The 16131-nt window shown below is 42.8% G+C and overlaps 1 protein-coding gene across 2 annotated transcripts in view; it reads right to left on the bottom strand.

The window, feature by feature from the left end:
• Positions 1–16131, bottom strand: part of RPTOR (regulatory associated protein of MTOR complex 1) — a 346910-nt gene that overhangs the window by 235224 nt on the left and 95555 nt on the right. For both annotated transcript variants that reach the window (XM_079903606.1, XM_079903605.1), the window contains exon 3: positions 13181–13263. In XM_079903606.1, the coding sequence (XP_079759732.1) occupies positions 13181–13263 (83 nt within the window). The remainder of the gene's footprint in view (positions 1–13180; positions 13264–16131) is intronic.

Consider the following 16131-nt stretch of genomic DNA (forward strand, 5'->3'; position numbering starts at 1 on the left):
GCGGGGGCGGAATGTGATCCTGTTTTGACTTGTTTGTTGTAAGCAAGAGGCGAGTAAGCGGCACCGGAACAAGACTGACCTTGAGGTACCTGGGGGAGGGGGGCGGGAGAAGAAGGGGGCGCTGGTGTCACGGCAGTGGGAAGGCTGGGCTGAGGCGGTCTGGGGAGCAAGAGCAAGGGACTCCAGAGCGACAGGACGCTCAAGCGCGTCTCCCTCACTGACTGCGTGTGTGGCAGAGATGGAGGCATTCGCACCTCAGGAAGGGACGTGACGGACTGGCACCCGTGTATGCACAAGGGGATGCCGCCGGTGGCCACGGTGGAGAGGGGCTCCCCACATCATTAAACTTCACGGAGCCCCTCTCCCAGCTCGGCTCCTCAAGGGGTGTGGTTGTATTTATATCAAATAGATGTTCTTTCTTCATAGAGTCTAAGAAGCTACAGACTGAAAGACGTGTCACTGCTTCATGCATCACGAAGGGAAGATGCTGCCGACTCAACGTAGTACGACACTTCCTCATCGCCTGGAAATTACACCTGATACTTCGTGAAAGAGCTACTGTAAACTGAATCGGACAGGTTTATCATTTATCACCCTTGTATGGATACGTAAAGAAAAAATAAGCCACAGCCACTGACTCGGGTATTCCCACACTTTCCTTCACGCTCAGAAGCCCACTCTCTGCACCAACTTGCCCCTCAGAGCCATCGACACACACAATTTCACTCAGTGTCACCCCGTAGACCATGGGCAGGGGGGTGTGACATCTCCATGGCGGTCTCTGGGGGTCTTCCAGGTCACAGACCCCCATTCAGGGGACCTGATTCTGTCCTTTGCATTCGTCATCCAGGACTCCTATTCTCTGCACAAGTGGGCCTTACAGCTAGTTGACCGACTGACCCCTGTCCAGTCACACCCCGGAGTCCACACCCGTGTCAGCATTGGTTATGACACACATCCCGATTCCAGAGATGTTAATGTGAAGAGAATGGGCACCTTAGAATTGACAGCTGATATCTTCATGAAAATAGGTTACAAGGTGGAAGGATATTTTCACCAGAGACCAGGAATCATTAAGAATCAAGTGGAAATTATGGAATAAAAAAATATAATCAAGAATTTTGTAGGTCTGCTAAATAGCAGATTAGACTCCATAAAAAAGAGGATTTGAGAGCTATAAAATAGGTCAGCAGGCAATATCCAGAACTGAACAGAATGTAAGAAACATACGGGACACAGAGAAAAGGCCTAACATACTCTTATTCGAGTTCCAGGAGAGAAGAGACAGAGGTGGCATTTGAAGTGATACTAACAAAAAACATTAAGCCACAGGGTCAAGAAGCACTAAACAGGATAAAGACGCAGTAAACCACCCCAAGAACACTGCAGTGAAATGATGAAAACTAAGAAAGAAGCTTTTAAGTCAGGGCGGGGCGGGTGGGGGTTTACCTTCAAAGGACAAATATTAAGACTCACAGCCAACTTTATAACAGAAAGGACAGAAGCCTGAAGATGAAGGAGAAACACTTTTAAACTTGTTTAAACTGAAAACAAAAACTAAAAACCAAAACAAACAAACAAAAAAACACCCCTTTACACCAAAAGAAAGAAATTGCTATAGAATTCTGTGCCCAGCAAAGTTATCCTTCAAAAATCAGACACAGGTAAAAGTAAAACATTTCCAGATGAAGAGAAACTAAATAAATTTGTTTCCAGCAGACTCGTGCTAAAAGAAACATTAAAGAAAGTTTTTCAGGTTGAAGGAGAATGACCCCTGGCAGAAGGACAGAAATGCAGGAAGGAATAAAGAGTGTCGGAAAGGGTAAATAAATGGATGTATCTAAATAAATATTGAGTGTATAAAACAACACTACTGTCTTGTAGGGTTAAACTAAAACACATGACACTGACATCACAGTCAGGGGGAAAGTGAGTAAAGGCGGGAGGTGTGATGTTTTGAGTTTCCTGCACTGTATGAAAAATGGTAGAAGCACTAACTTAAAATACTCGTGTGCAGAGACCTCTAGAGCTACACTAAACCAACACATAAGCTGATATATCAATACATGCTCATACAGTCTTCAGTGTGTCACTAACAGAAGGGGAAGATGGGATGATATTATAAAACCTGATTGCTACAAAAGAAGTCAAAATAGGAGAAAAAAGCAATAAAACCAGGTGAGACAAAAATAAAATAAACAATGAAATGCTAGGCTTAAACCCAGATGTGTTGCTAATTACATTAAATGAAAACGGACTAAACATTCCCATTAAAGGACAAGAAAGCCCTGTAAGCCGGTAGGTGAATGCAGCCTCCAGAAAGCCTGTGTGCTCAGGGCCTCCTAGGGCAGCTACACTCCTGGCTGCACCTCAGACGGGCCAGGTGGAGGAGAGGGCAGCTTGACAGAACCAGCCTCAGGTCACCCTAGTAAACTAAGACTAGCCCATCCTTTACTCATTCATTTGAACCCCTACTGAGTGCTTTGGGGATATGAGGGCAAGTCAGCTGCTTCCTCTGGCTTCAAAACAAAAGTCCTGACAGACCAAGACAACAGCCAAAGGAATAAAAGATCAGGTCCCAAGATATTAAAAACCTGGATTCCTTCTTCCCTCAGAGGCAGACATCCCTGCTGTGGCCCTAGGTGCACTCTCAAATGTTCCTTTGCAAAGCTGGGGCCTGCTCTTTCCTGGAGTCCCCTCCTGCCATCAACAGTCTCCAAGGTCCCCCACAGGCCCACCAGCCCGAAGCCCGCCCTTACAAGCCCAGTGGAATTCCACAAGGTCCCCGGTCAATCGCTCTGTTTTTTCTCCCTCAGTTTAAAAGGTGACAATTTTCGTATCTGCTGAGTAGAAACATACTCAAATTAAAACAAGGAATAGTAGAGTTTTAAAAATAAAGGCGCTTCTAATCTTCAAGATGACTAAAACACTGAGAGGAACTGTATAATCCCTATCTCCTACTCCTGTGTGTCCTGCAGAAATCAGACCCAATGCTGTCCAAAATGCTTGCCTCTAAAAAGATCATCTGACTTTAATCGTTAATACAGACTATTCTGTCTCATTAAATAGATAAGAATAAACTCTTGTTGGAGCGAGAGCATTTTAAAGTTGAAATGAATTTTAGAGATTTATCCAAGGTCGCAAGTATTCAGTGCAATTAAAACAGGTCTCCTGACTCCCAGGCAAATGCCTGTGTTAACTGTTAGGGAGTTTTCACTAAGTACATTAATTAAAGGCAGCTTTGTAAAACAAGAAATTTCTTTAGGGCAATGAAGGCAGGAACACCCTTTCCCCACACTAAGCTACCCCACCCAGATCGCTCTCCCTCTGAGTTCCACATCTGCAACTCTAGGATGAGTATGGAAAAGTATAGACACCACTAGTTAGATGGTCATCTTCCTGAAAAGAGGACAGTAAACTAATGGTCACTTCCATTACCTGCAACTCTCTTCGTCAATGAATTGGGTGTTCACTTACCTACTTTTTATGTATTAAAAACAGTGACTTTTAACAATGATGAAAATATTAAAATTATAAGTAAAACCACTATTTCCTCTCATTTGAGGCTATACCAAGAACCTATAATTATTAAAGAAGTGTCGCCCTCACACTTGCATTCAGCCCCAAAGTGTCCCCTCACACACCTGTGACCCACAGCCAGCTGGAGTCTACACTGCATGTACACACCCCCAAAGCACCGGGACCACTTGGACAGGTACAAGTATCAATTTTAAGATGATTAGCCATCTCTGTTCTTTGGGTTGTAAACCCCTTTAAGACAGGCTGTTATCTTCTGACTACAGGATCCCTCACATTAACAGTTAAGGTGCTATACATAACCGATGTTTATTTTTTTCAAGATGTTTATCTTTCTTTTTCCTTAGAGTATTCACTATAACACTTTTCCTTCCACTAAGACAAACTGATTTCTCACCATTTGTTGTTTTTCTTGGGTTAAATGCCCCTAGTAAGCTTAGCTACTTTAATGCATGGAGCTGGTAAACAAAATCAAAGGGAACAGGTTTGCTGAGCAGAGACCCTTCCACCTGCCCCCCACTGCCTCAGGGTGGTGACTGCAAAGATTGCGCTGCCTCAGGCTGCTGCCCTCTGGGCGGTGCTCCCCACTAAACAGCTCTCACTGCAGTTGGTCCTACAGACAGAGGGACCAGCCATCTCTGACAGACTCAAGTCAACCTCTGTGGAAGGGAGAGTAACAAAAGCTGACCCCAAGGCATAAATGGCTGAAGGAAGGCCCCGGGCAATAGCTTCTCTAGCTGCTTACATCACACACACACACAATGCATGGAAACAAGAGAGTACAGAAGTGGCAGAACGTACTGCATGTGGATTTCACAACCCAGGCTGGTAACATGTGGGTCCTTCTGCCTCACAGTCTCATTCCTACACGAAGTGATACTTGGAGAACAGGTATTTTAAATCAGATGTCTATTATTAAAGTCATACATAGTCATGATTTTTAAATGCAAGGTGTACGGGATTTAGGGTAAAAGTCTTCTTCTGCATATACCCCAAACTCACCATGACAAATGTTTTGTGCATCATTTCAGGGATTATCTGTGTAACTACATGTTGGTGGGACTAGAATCAAGCAACACAGCAAGATGCCACAAGGCAAGTGGAAACAGTGAACAACTAAGGGAGCCACAGGCTCATCTCCCATTATGTTCACTCCAGGGCACTTGAACGAGTGGAAGGATGGGCAGATCAAGCGACCGACCAACCTACCTACTCATACATATACACGAACACATCCATGTACACAGATGTCACACACACCTACACTATTAATCTGACAAGAAGAAACAGCTGAATTTCTGTAAGTTACATATGCATATTCTAAGACTGCTGAATACATTTTATTTTGTGCTTTGCTTTTTAAACTTACCATATTTCAGTATCTTCTCACAATAGAAGTCAAATAGCCTTAGAATTCTGTGTTCCTCCAAAGTTTGAAATCTTTTGGAGGGAGGAGGAGTGGGAGAAGACCCCTGTGACAACATTCTCAATTTCTTCTACATTTATTGATTCATTTTGAGTTTCTATCTTTTCTGAGGTCAATTATGGCCATTTGATTTTCCTAGAAAATTATGCCTTTCATACAGGTTTTCCAATTTATTTGCAATGTTTTGCAAAGCACTCCTTGATGATGCTTTCAATTTCCTCAAATCTTGAGCTATTTCTCCTCAATCATTTATGATCTCTCCTTGAATTTTATTGAAATTTGGCTTTTTAGCCAAATTTTAATCAAAACAAAGCTTATAACTAAAAATCTATCAAGGAACCTGCCCTACATGCAGCCCTTTAAAAGAGAAACTTCCTTGATGACACTGACACAAGTCCTATATAACCCTCCTGGCTGGGCCATGTGCTTTACATCCTGTTCACAGCAACATTATTCATAATAGCCAGAAGGCAGATAAAACCCAAATGTCCATCAACAGATGGATAAACAAAGTGTGGTCTATTCAGCCAATGGAATGTAATTCACCTATAAAAAGGACTGAATTACTGATACATACAACAACATGAAGCACATGGATGAATCTTGAAAACATCATGCTAAGTGGAAGAAGTCAGACACATAAGGCCACACAGTGTATGATCCCATTTATAATTTTACGCTATGCGAACTTTATCTTAATTTTTTTAAATCTCCATTATATATCACACCAACAAGTAACTCCTTGACATTTAAGAGGGGGTGTCCAGAAACCATTGTGAAGCCCCAACTCACGAATATCACTGAGACATACAGTCTCCCCTGTAAAATGAAATCAAGTATAAGAGAAGTGGCCATTCCCCTCCAATCCATTCTCATTTCCCCCTTGATCAGCACTCTCTCATTTGGCTGGAATATAATTTGACAACTCTTCACAGTTACACATGGTGAGCATACGGTGGGCTCCTTGCCATCTCCAAGTTTCACATTCCATTCTTTAAAGCACCACATCTTCTACTTTCTGACTTAGAACCAGCACTTCCTCAGACATCTTTATTTCCATCCTCACACGTTCTCCAGAGCTGTTTACACAGAGCCCTGCATCTTGGGCCTCCAGGTTAACTCAGGAAACCAGCCCTGCACATGAAATCTGTGAATGCCAGACATCTGAGCTGCAGTCTTAGTTTCAAACTGACAGCATTTGGTCCTCATTTGCAATTTGTCACACACACAGAGATAACTGTCTTGTTAAAAGGAACATGAAGATGAGAGACGACGTCCTGGAGAGGCTAGTTAAGGACAGAGTTAAGCCTGTATTTGTCTCTAAAAATACAACCCCTTCAAGTAGGTCAGTTCATAGAGGAGAGCAGGGAACAGAGGTGGTTAGGCAGGAGCGGGGAGCTGGAGAGAGGGTGTGCCCCTGGGGGATGCCTTTGTTTGCCATCTTCCACAGAGAGGGCCTCCAACTCATGGAAAGTAGGGATCTGCCCATAGCACTGTGGCCCCTCCTGGTGCAGACACTTTCCCCATTAACCCTCCTTTCACACTTACAAATCTTTTTTTTTTTTTAATTTGTTTTATTTATTTATTTTTGGCTGTGTTGGGTCTTCGTTGCTGCGCGCAGGCTTTCTCTAGTTGTGGCGAGCGGGGGCTACTCTTCGTTGTGGTGCACAAGCTTCTCATTGCGGTGGCTTCTCTTGTTGCGGAGCACGGGCTCTAGGCACGTGGGCTTCAGTACCTGTGGCTCACGGGCTCTAGAGTGCAGGCTCAGTAGTTGTGGCGCACGGGCTTAGTTGCTCCACAGCATGTGGGATCTTCCTGGACCAGCGCTCGAACCTGTGTCCCCTGCGTTATTAACCACTGCGCCACCGGGGAAGCCCACACTTAACAAATCCTAAAAGTTAAGTAGCAACTTCTCAAAGTTACATTTCTAGGAAGTAGCAAAGCCAAAATCCAACAAGCCCAGGTTCTCTGCCTGGTTACCAGGCCGTGAACTCACCCCTCCCCAGAAAGAGCCAGAGTTCTTCTAGTCCCAATAGGCTATTCATCCTCCAGATGGGCTGCAAAATGATTTCCTTCTTCTATTTTAATGTGTTTATTGTGTTTTTAAAAGAATGCCCAGGTCAGACCTCTGAGGGTTGGCGGAGGGATGGCCAGGTCTTTATGCTCTCTTAGGAAAAGTAGTCAGAGATGGATTTAGTAGGGGAGTTTGGCTAAGATGCTTCAGAATCTAAACTCCACATCCAGAGGCTGTTTCCAATACCTTGGACTCTGGGGACAGGGCAAGACGGAGGTGTGTGGGCAGGGCTAAAGAGAAGACTTTCAGCTGATGAGCATAAATCAGAATTCTCACTGAACCCGGTACATGGAAAAGCTGTCAGGTGAGCAGTGATTGAAAAGAGGGGTAAAGATGAAGTCTGGGAACACTGTCAAGGCCAGAGCAAAATATAAATAGAATGTTTGTCACAGGTACAAATCTTAACATTCCGGGCAGAAAGCAATTAAGTGAAACTGTGAAAACATAACAGTTAACCCCAAGAAGACCAGAAGACTTTGTCTACAATGTCATGCAAATTTAATGAGTACAGGATGCAAAGTGCTTCACAGCAGCTACTGAATTATGTAAACTGTGAGCCATTCATCCACAATTCTGCCTTTGGCTATGAGTCCTTATTTGCAGTTTGTCACAAAAACACAAACAAGCCCAACCTTAGGACCCAAGGAAAGGAAAGGGCTGGTAAAGGCAAGAAGAGGGAGAGTTGGCTGGCCTAGGGGACAGCAGAATGCGAATGACAGTGTGACAATGGCATTAGGAGGGCTCTCGATCTCCCTCACAGGGCCATTTTCACTGGCTGAACTGCAATGTCAATTTGGGACTTGGACTTGGCCCCAAGCAGCTTCACTACAAGAAACAATCCACCTTGGTCTATTCTACAGATCTCTTTGGAGCACCTCCCAGGTGGGAAACATAGTCCTAGGGCAAACTTGGTTTCTTCCTCGAGTTTCTACATTTGACTCTGAAAATCCCAAGAAAAGGGAGAACCCACTTGCGTAAGGTTCTTTGCTGCATCCCTGTAGAGAACGCATTCCAAAGCACTGAAGGAGGCGGGTAAGGAGAGTTGTCTGTATTAACAATACCTGCTGCTCAGGCGCCACAGCCTGTGAGTCACAAGCACCGTGACCACCCCAGGAAGGAGGCCAGCAGCGGCAAGTCACCCAGCAGTGCAGTGGGCTACAAAGCCCGACCAAGCAAACTGGACTGAGAGCCCGTTCCCTAACACCCACCAATTCTACGGTCAATCCCAAGTGCCTGGCAGCTTGTCTAGAGGCCATGGGGTTCCCTCTCCTTGGGGTGGGCAGGTTGAGCTGTCAGGCACATTTTTGGGAGGAGGCAAGGAGCCTGACTCCAGAATCCTAACCACAACCCCACCAGGAGACACTGCTGCACAGAAGTGTTAGGGTCTGCAAACAGCAGCTGTGCCTAAACCCAAAGGACGAGCTGGCAAATGCCCAAAACACAAACGAAGCTGTCCACTGGCCCTGGCAACCGGCTTCCTCCTCAAACTCTCTCCTCCCACCGTGAGGTAGAATCGTCACTGCAGTTCATTCACGCATGCTCTGAGAGGATGCAGACGACTCTGTGATCAATACGAAGGAAAGGGTGATTGTCACGTAAATTAAAACGCAACAATTATTTCTGCTCTGATGATGGCCCGGGTGGTGAAGTCTTGCTTTGTTTCAGGAAGACACCTGTCCCTACACATATTCCACCTGGCAGGAAACTCTGTGAAAACGCATCTGTCTAACGGTAAAACCAACTTTCATCCCTTGACCGCTTGACAGAGACTTGAGAGGCATGATGAACTGAAGGGAAGGCTGAAATTGAGAACCTGCTACATGCAATGCACCAAATGTCCTGCATGTGGTAACTAAGATTGGTCCCGCGAGGATTAACTGAGGCTGTCCAGCACCTCGGCTTCCCCCACAGCCACTGTATGGGCCGCCTGAGGCCTGGCTGGAGGAGGGCGCATCACAGCAAGGTGCCAAAGGGCACTTCCGTCCCCTTTCGTGGACATGCACACCGGACAAAATGGGCTCAGTCAGGGTCACTTCAGACACCTGCCGGCAGTGGAAGCCTTGCCAAATGTCTTCACCTACCTTAGGAAGTTATCGATATTCCCATTACATTTGTTTTCAAGCCACCCAGGAGAACCGCATTTCAGCCCAAGGAAAGGTGCTGTGGCTTCGCTGGTGGCTTGGAAACTCTTTGGGGAAAGAACAACGGAGAGACAAGACCCTTTGTTTGCCATCTTCCACCAGCCCCAGCCCCTAAATCACACCCTGTACTAAACTGCCAGAACCCCCAATTTGTTAGTAAGTCTTAAAAAGATAAATTCTTCACTGTAGACGCTCAGCTTTATAATCTCCTGCTCCCATCTCCCAATAAAACTTTCAGTTAAGACTTATGTTGAACTGAGTGAGGTTTATTTAACTGCAGGATTTTCAGCTGAAACAACAGTTGGCATTTTTCCTTCAATCTCCCGCAGAAACACAAATTTATGTACCTACAAGGTAATAAGGCAAAGTCTTAAATTTAATCAGAAGAAATATTTCACCCATGGCAAACTGATAAATTATTTAGAAAAGGGCTCAATCGGCCTGTCAAGGAAACCTGGGCCAGATAGTCTGGCAGCTTCAGAAAAAAACATCATCGTCATGGTTTCTCTAAACTCCTTCTTGACCCCAAATCACCTTTATCAAAATGTTTAATCTTTAATAGTTAAAGCTAGAAAAGTAAAGAGGAAAAACCAGAAGGATTTTAACCAGGAAGGATATCAGCTCATCAAGGTATCACTCTTATGATGCTGACAGGTTTTCAGTGGTTGATTTTCTGCACTCCCTGGACGAGATGGAAGTCACAGGATTCCCCAGCCTGCTCCCATCCATGGCAACGTGGAGGCATGCAAAGATTTCTGCAAACACTAATGAAAATGACCTTATTTCCAGTGGCCCAACCTTTGTGAGTCTTGCAGTACAGGACACAGAGAGAGAAAACCAGATCTATGGGTATCTACATCAAAGGTCTAGAAATTTAATAACGTTCCCATTGTTTTATTGCAGATGCAACCAACCTCTCTTTATTACTGCAGAAAACTCGAGAGCCCTGTAGAGTGCAATGAAGTGGTGTGTGTTTTGCTCTGCAATGTTTCAAAGGACCCTGATTTATAGTTAGGAACCAGGCGCCCATGCACAAACATCTGAGCTTGGTGACTGCCTCACATTTTGTGCAAACTCTATGAGGAAGCATGAGGCTGCCACACTCTGAAAACCACACCATCGGATGCCAGGCCTCCCTCCCTCTCCCGTAACCCACGTGAAGGGGTGCAGAACAGAGAAGCGTGCACTTGCACCAGGACACGTGCCATTATTGCCCAGTGAATACTGCACAGCCCCATGACTGATACCAGCGAGCCAGTCAGGCATCCCGCTGCACTGTTACCTTAGGCTTGTCTCTGAAATATATAAGTCCCACTAAGAGTCTGTAGTAGCAACATTTTAAACATTTTTATAGTACTTAAAAATGAATGTAATGGTCTTGGCATTCAAAAAAGAAAATATTAAGGATTCATTGTTGTGTCTGCTTCCTGAATGCAGGCAAAAGATCTCACCCTGTCTGCAGGAACTGCTTCTTTCTAGGCTATAGCTGATACTTTATTCCAATTCTACTTTATAAACCAACCCAGATGGAATCCCACCCCACACTGGTACGCTGGCACCTTTTCCTAGGCATCCAATAATCTGTAAACATTCTCCCTCATCAGCCCTTTGAACTCTCTCCCCTTCAAAAAATTACATTATAGATCTGTTCTTGAAATCTCACTAACTTTAACAAATTTTCTCAGACTAACAACCGTCTACCCAGAGGACTATACTCCTTTGTACTGCTACTGGCCACCCAAGGTTAGCCCTCCCACTATCCTGGGAAGGTAATTTCTCTGTCCTATATGTGATTCTACACTGTCATTTTTGGATCTGCAATCATTTCTCTCTATATAATGTTACCTGCCTTACACGCTAATGCCTCTTCCTGATAGCATGGAAGAGATCTGCTCATAGACAGAAATTTAGATTAAAAATAATAATAATCCTAGTGTAGAAGATTCCATTTACTGTCAGCTAGCATGAACTTACTAATACCTACCAAGCTAAACTAATAATAAAGCTAGCAGTAAATCAACTCTTAGCACACATACACACGCACAAAAATTACACACCACACCAAATGTAATGAACATATGTCTTGATATACTAAATATGCATTCTAAAAGACTGTATCTTCTACATAATAATTCTTTAAAAGGAAGAAAGTAATTAAAACAGCAGAGACCCTTCCTATGAAGAATACAATCAGTAGATCTGGTCACGTTCTTTTTTAAACAAATGTGTCTAGCAAAGAGCAAAAGCATAAAGTCAAACCCAGAGGAGGGTCAGAAGTAGCTAAGTCAGAAAGGCATTCTTTTAAATTTTAGTAGTGCTGGTTCTCAACCTTCCATCTGCCAGTGACATCGTGTCTTCCGATATTACCTGTGCACGTTGCCCCATGTGGACGATAAGGTCTGTCTACGCCTCTCACTCACCCCTAAGTGCCTGTCTAGCCTGGAGTACCGTCAAAGTCCTCAAAGAAACTATTTTCTACTGATAACATGCGGCATCTCAACTATTTTTAAAGGAACACACCATCTAAATATCTTTCTGGTCCTCATCCAAGCCCCAAACACACTGTACTCTCAAGAAAAATGCTACTGAATTTTTATATAAACCACCAAGAGGTAACAAATTCAAGGGAGGAAAAAGCAAAGCCTTTAGACATAGATGAAAATCTCCACTAAGAAACTGCCTTCTAAAGAACAAGAGCCCAAGGACTTCCCTGGCGGTCCAGCGGTTAAGATTCCACGCTTCCACTGTAGGGGGCACAGGTTCAATCCCCAGTCAGAGAACTAAGATCCCACATACCACACAGAAGGAAGGGAGGGAGGGAGGAAGGGAGGAAGGAAGGAAGGAAGGAAGGAAAGAAAGAAGGGAGAGGAGGGGAGGGGAAGGGAGGGGGAAGGAAGGACAAGAGTCCATTACTACTGACTTGAAAAGTTAGAAATGCAAAGCACAAGGACACAGCAGCGGCACAGAGATATTTTGTGACATTAGTCACCTGGCACCATAAGCAACAGTAAAAAAATTACCAAGGGCACCATCACAGGCAGGAACAAATTTATTCCTGGCCATTCTCTGCTCTTGGAATGTAAATAATCCATGAAGAATTCCTAAATCCAGATCACGTGGATAAATAATCCACGAACGAAAATGCCAGACAGGCAAGTGTTTGCTGGTTCTCCAAGACATTCCCATTAGGCTTACGCCCGAAATGGAGAAGCAAAGACCCATGGGAGGCATGCCGGCAAGGCCACCTGCTCACCACCCCCTCCTTGTCACGTCCTATAGATAATTCCAGAACCAGCATCACACAAAGCTGTATGGAAAGGCACCTCCATAAACACCCCAGATTTCTAATTTTCTATTAGAATTATTAAATCCTCAAACTAGTTAATGAGAAAGACTAAATAAAATATGTCTTCGGGCGGTTTACAAATAACTTGAGATCTAAAGGCAATCTGACAGAGTTGTTATATTCTATACCACTTTTCTTTTTTAAAAATGGTAAGATATAGGCAACAGAAGACACAGTAACTGGTAACCGACTCCCTAAAAAGAACCTTACCTTTTGAATCAAAGGCAAAGCATATAACAGGTGTCACCTTTTGAATGCTGACTGCTTTTTTCCTCAACTATTTGAAAATTGAAGATGGGAGAAATAGCTCTAAGTAGTTGAGGTTGCAGAAAATGACTGAAAATACATTTCCTGTGTAAAATAAAAACCGCGATTTAAGAGTAACATGAAAAACACTTTTACTTTTCCAAATATTTCAGGGGAAAGCGTAGGCAAAATAAATAACAGACCATCCAATTAATGGCTCATACTAGGGCATGTGCTTCATTATGAATCCATGGAGCACATCAACAGACAGAAAGGGGTTGCAAGCCTGCCACGGGGAGTGTCCAATCACTGGATTATATGAGGTGAGGATCTGGATTCAAAGATTGTTTAAAACCAAGAAACTAAATTTCCCTGTAAGAAAGAAAAAGGAAAGCAAATAAAGAACTTACCCTTGGCTGCCAGTTCTCGTACTGCTTCTGTAAATTCGCACCAATGGTTTCCAGGGCTTTCTGAGGACCCATTGACAGAGGATCTGGGAAAGCAATGAGAAGGAGAAAGTTCTTTATTTGTGCATTTCCTCCTTGCTAAATCTCTCTTTCAGAGTTTCCTCTCACACAAGTCACTTCAAAGTCACCTCTGACTAAAGACAACACAACAGGGCTTGAGGTTTACCTGTGTTTAGCCAGACTTATGGAACCGCTAAGGCACCCGAATAGACTGAAAAGCCACCACTCTTCACCTTTCTAGAGAAAATTGTTTTTATTAACATCACTGGCCCCGTGATTGTTTCCTTTCATCCACGTTTGTTATTTCAGCACCTATGGTTCTCTTGCCCTCTTACTGCTTTATCTTGTGCTCCTATTCAGGCCCAGGCTGTGATTCTGTGGAAAAGAGACCCACCCTGTGGACAAGGGGTCCTGTACACCTATTCATTCTGGGTTTACCTATTCACTTCAGGAGGAGCTTCTAGAGCAAATAACTCTAGACCAGCAAGTCCTGAAATTTATCTGGTCTTGAGTCCTTTTCACACTCTAAAATCGTGGAGTGTCCCAAAGAACTTTTGTTTATGTGGCTGTACCTATCGGCATTTACTATATTCAAAATTCAGATGAGAAAATTTTAAAATATATCTTTATTCATTTAAAAGTAATAGCACTCTGTATGAGTCTCTAGATCCATCCACGTCTCTACAAATGACTCAATTTCGTTCCTTTTTACGGCTGAGTAATATTCCATTGTACATAGGTACCACATCTTCTTTATCCATTCATCTGTCGATGGGCATTTAGGTTGCTTCCATGACCTGGCTGTTGTAAATAGTGCTGCAATGAACATTGGGGTGCATGTGTCTTTTTGAAAGATGGTTTTCTCAGGATATATGCCCAGTAGTGGGATTGCTGGGTCATATGGTAATTCTATTTTTAGTTTTTTAAGGAACCTCCATACTGTTCTCCATAGTGGCTATATCAATTTACATTCCCACCAACGGTTCAAGAGGATTCCCTTTTCTCCACACCCTCTCCAGCATTTGTTGTTTGTAGATTTTCTGATGATGCCCATTCTAACTGGTGTGAGGTGATACCTCGCTGTAGTTTTGATTTGCATTTCTCTAATAATTAGTGATGTTGAGCAGCTTTTCATGTGCTTCTTGGCCATTGTATGTCTTCTTTGGAGAAATGTCTATTTAGGTCTTGTGCCCATTTTTTGATTGGGTTGTTTGTTTCTTTAATATTGAGCTGCATGAGCTGTTTATATATTTTGGAGATTAATCCTTTGTCCATTGATTTGTTTGCAAATATTGTCTCCCATTCTGAGGGTTGATTTTTGTCTTGCTTATAGTTTGCTTTGCAAAAAATTTTAAGTTTCACTAGACCCCATTTGTTTATTTTTGTTTTTATTTCCATTACTCTAGGAGGTGGATCAAAAAAGATCTCGCTGTGATTTATGTCAAAGAGTGTTCTTCCTATGTTTTCCTCTAAGAATTTTATAGTGTCTGGTCTTACATTTAGGTCTCAAATCCATTTTGAGTTTATTTTTGTGTATGGTGTTAGGAAGTGTTCTAATTTCATTCTTTTACATGTAGCTATCCAGTGTTCCCAGCACCACTTATTGAAGAGACTGTCTTTTCTCCATTGTATATCCTTGCCTCCTTTGTCATAGATTAGTTAACCACAGGTGTGTGGGTTTATCTCTAGGCTTTCTATCCTGTTCCATTGATCTTATATTTCTGTTTTTGTGCCAGTACCATATTGTCTTGATTACTGTAGCTTTGTAGTATAGTCTGAAGTCAGGAGTCTGACTCCTGACTCCTCCAGCTCCACTTTTTCCCCTCAAGACTGCTTTGGCTATTTGTGTCTCCATACAAATTTTAAGATTTTTTTGTTCTAGTTCTGTAAAAAATGCCACTGGTAATTTGATAGGGGTTGATTGCATTGAATCTGTAGATTGCTTTGGGTAGTATAGTCATTTTCACAATATTGATTCTTCCAATCCAAGAACATGGTATATCCATCTGTTTGTGTCATCTTTGATTTCTTTCATCAGTGTCTTATAGTTCTCTGAGTACAGGTCTTTTACCTCCTTAGGTAGGTTTATTCCTAGGTATTTTATTCTTTTTGTTGCAATGGTGAATGGGATTGTTTCCTTAATTTCTCTTTCGGAATTTTCATCATTAGTGTATAGGAATGCAAGAGATTTCTGTGCATTAATTTTGTATCCTGCAACTTTACCAAATTCATTGATTATCTCTAGTAGTTTTCTGGTGGCATCTTTAGGATTCTCTATGTATAGGATCATGTCATCTGCAAACAGTGACAGTTGTACTTCTTCTTTTCCAATTTGTATTCCTTTTATTTCTTTTTCTTCTCTGATTGCCGTGGCTAGGACTTACAAAACTATGTTGAATAATAGTGGCGAGAGTGGACATCCTTGTCTCGTTCCTGATCTTAGAGGAAATGCTTTCAGTTTTTCACCATTGAGAATGATGTTTGCTGTGGGTTTGTGGTATATGGCCTTTATTATGTTGAGGTAGGTTCCCTCTATGCCCACTTTCTGGAGAGTTTTTATCATAAATGGGTGTTGAATTTTGTCAAAAGCTTTTTCTGCATCTATTGAGATGATCATATGGTTTTTCGTCTTCAAGTTGTTAATATGGTGTATCACGTTGATTGATTTGCGTACATTGAAGAATCCTCCATCCCTGGAAGAAATCCCACTTGATCATGGTGAATGATCCTTTTAATGTGTTGTTGGATTATGTTTCCTAGTATTTTGTTGAGGATTTTTGCATCTATATTCATCAGTGATATTGGTCTGTAATTTTCTTTTTTTGTAGTATCTTTGTCTGGTTTTGGTATAAGGATGATGGTGGCCTTGTAGAATGAGTTTGGGAGTGTTCTTT

The sequence above is a fragment of the Stenella coeruleoalba genome (genome assembly GCF_951394435.1).
Source record: "Stenella coeruleoalba genome assembly, chromosome: 19".
In the NCBI taxonomy this organism is placed as follows: Eukaryota; Metazoa; Chordata; class Mammalia; order Artiodactyla; family Delphinidae; genus Stenella; species Stenella coeruleoalba.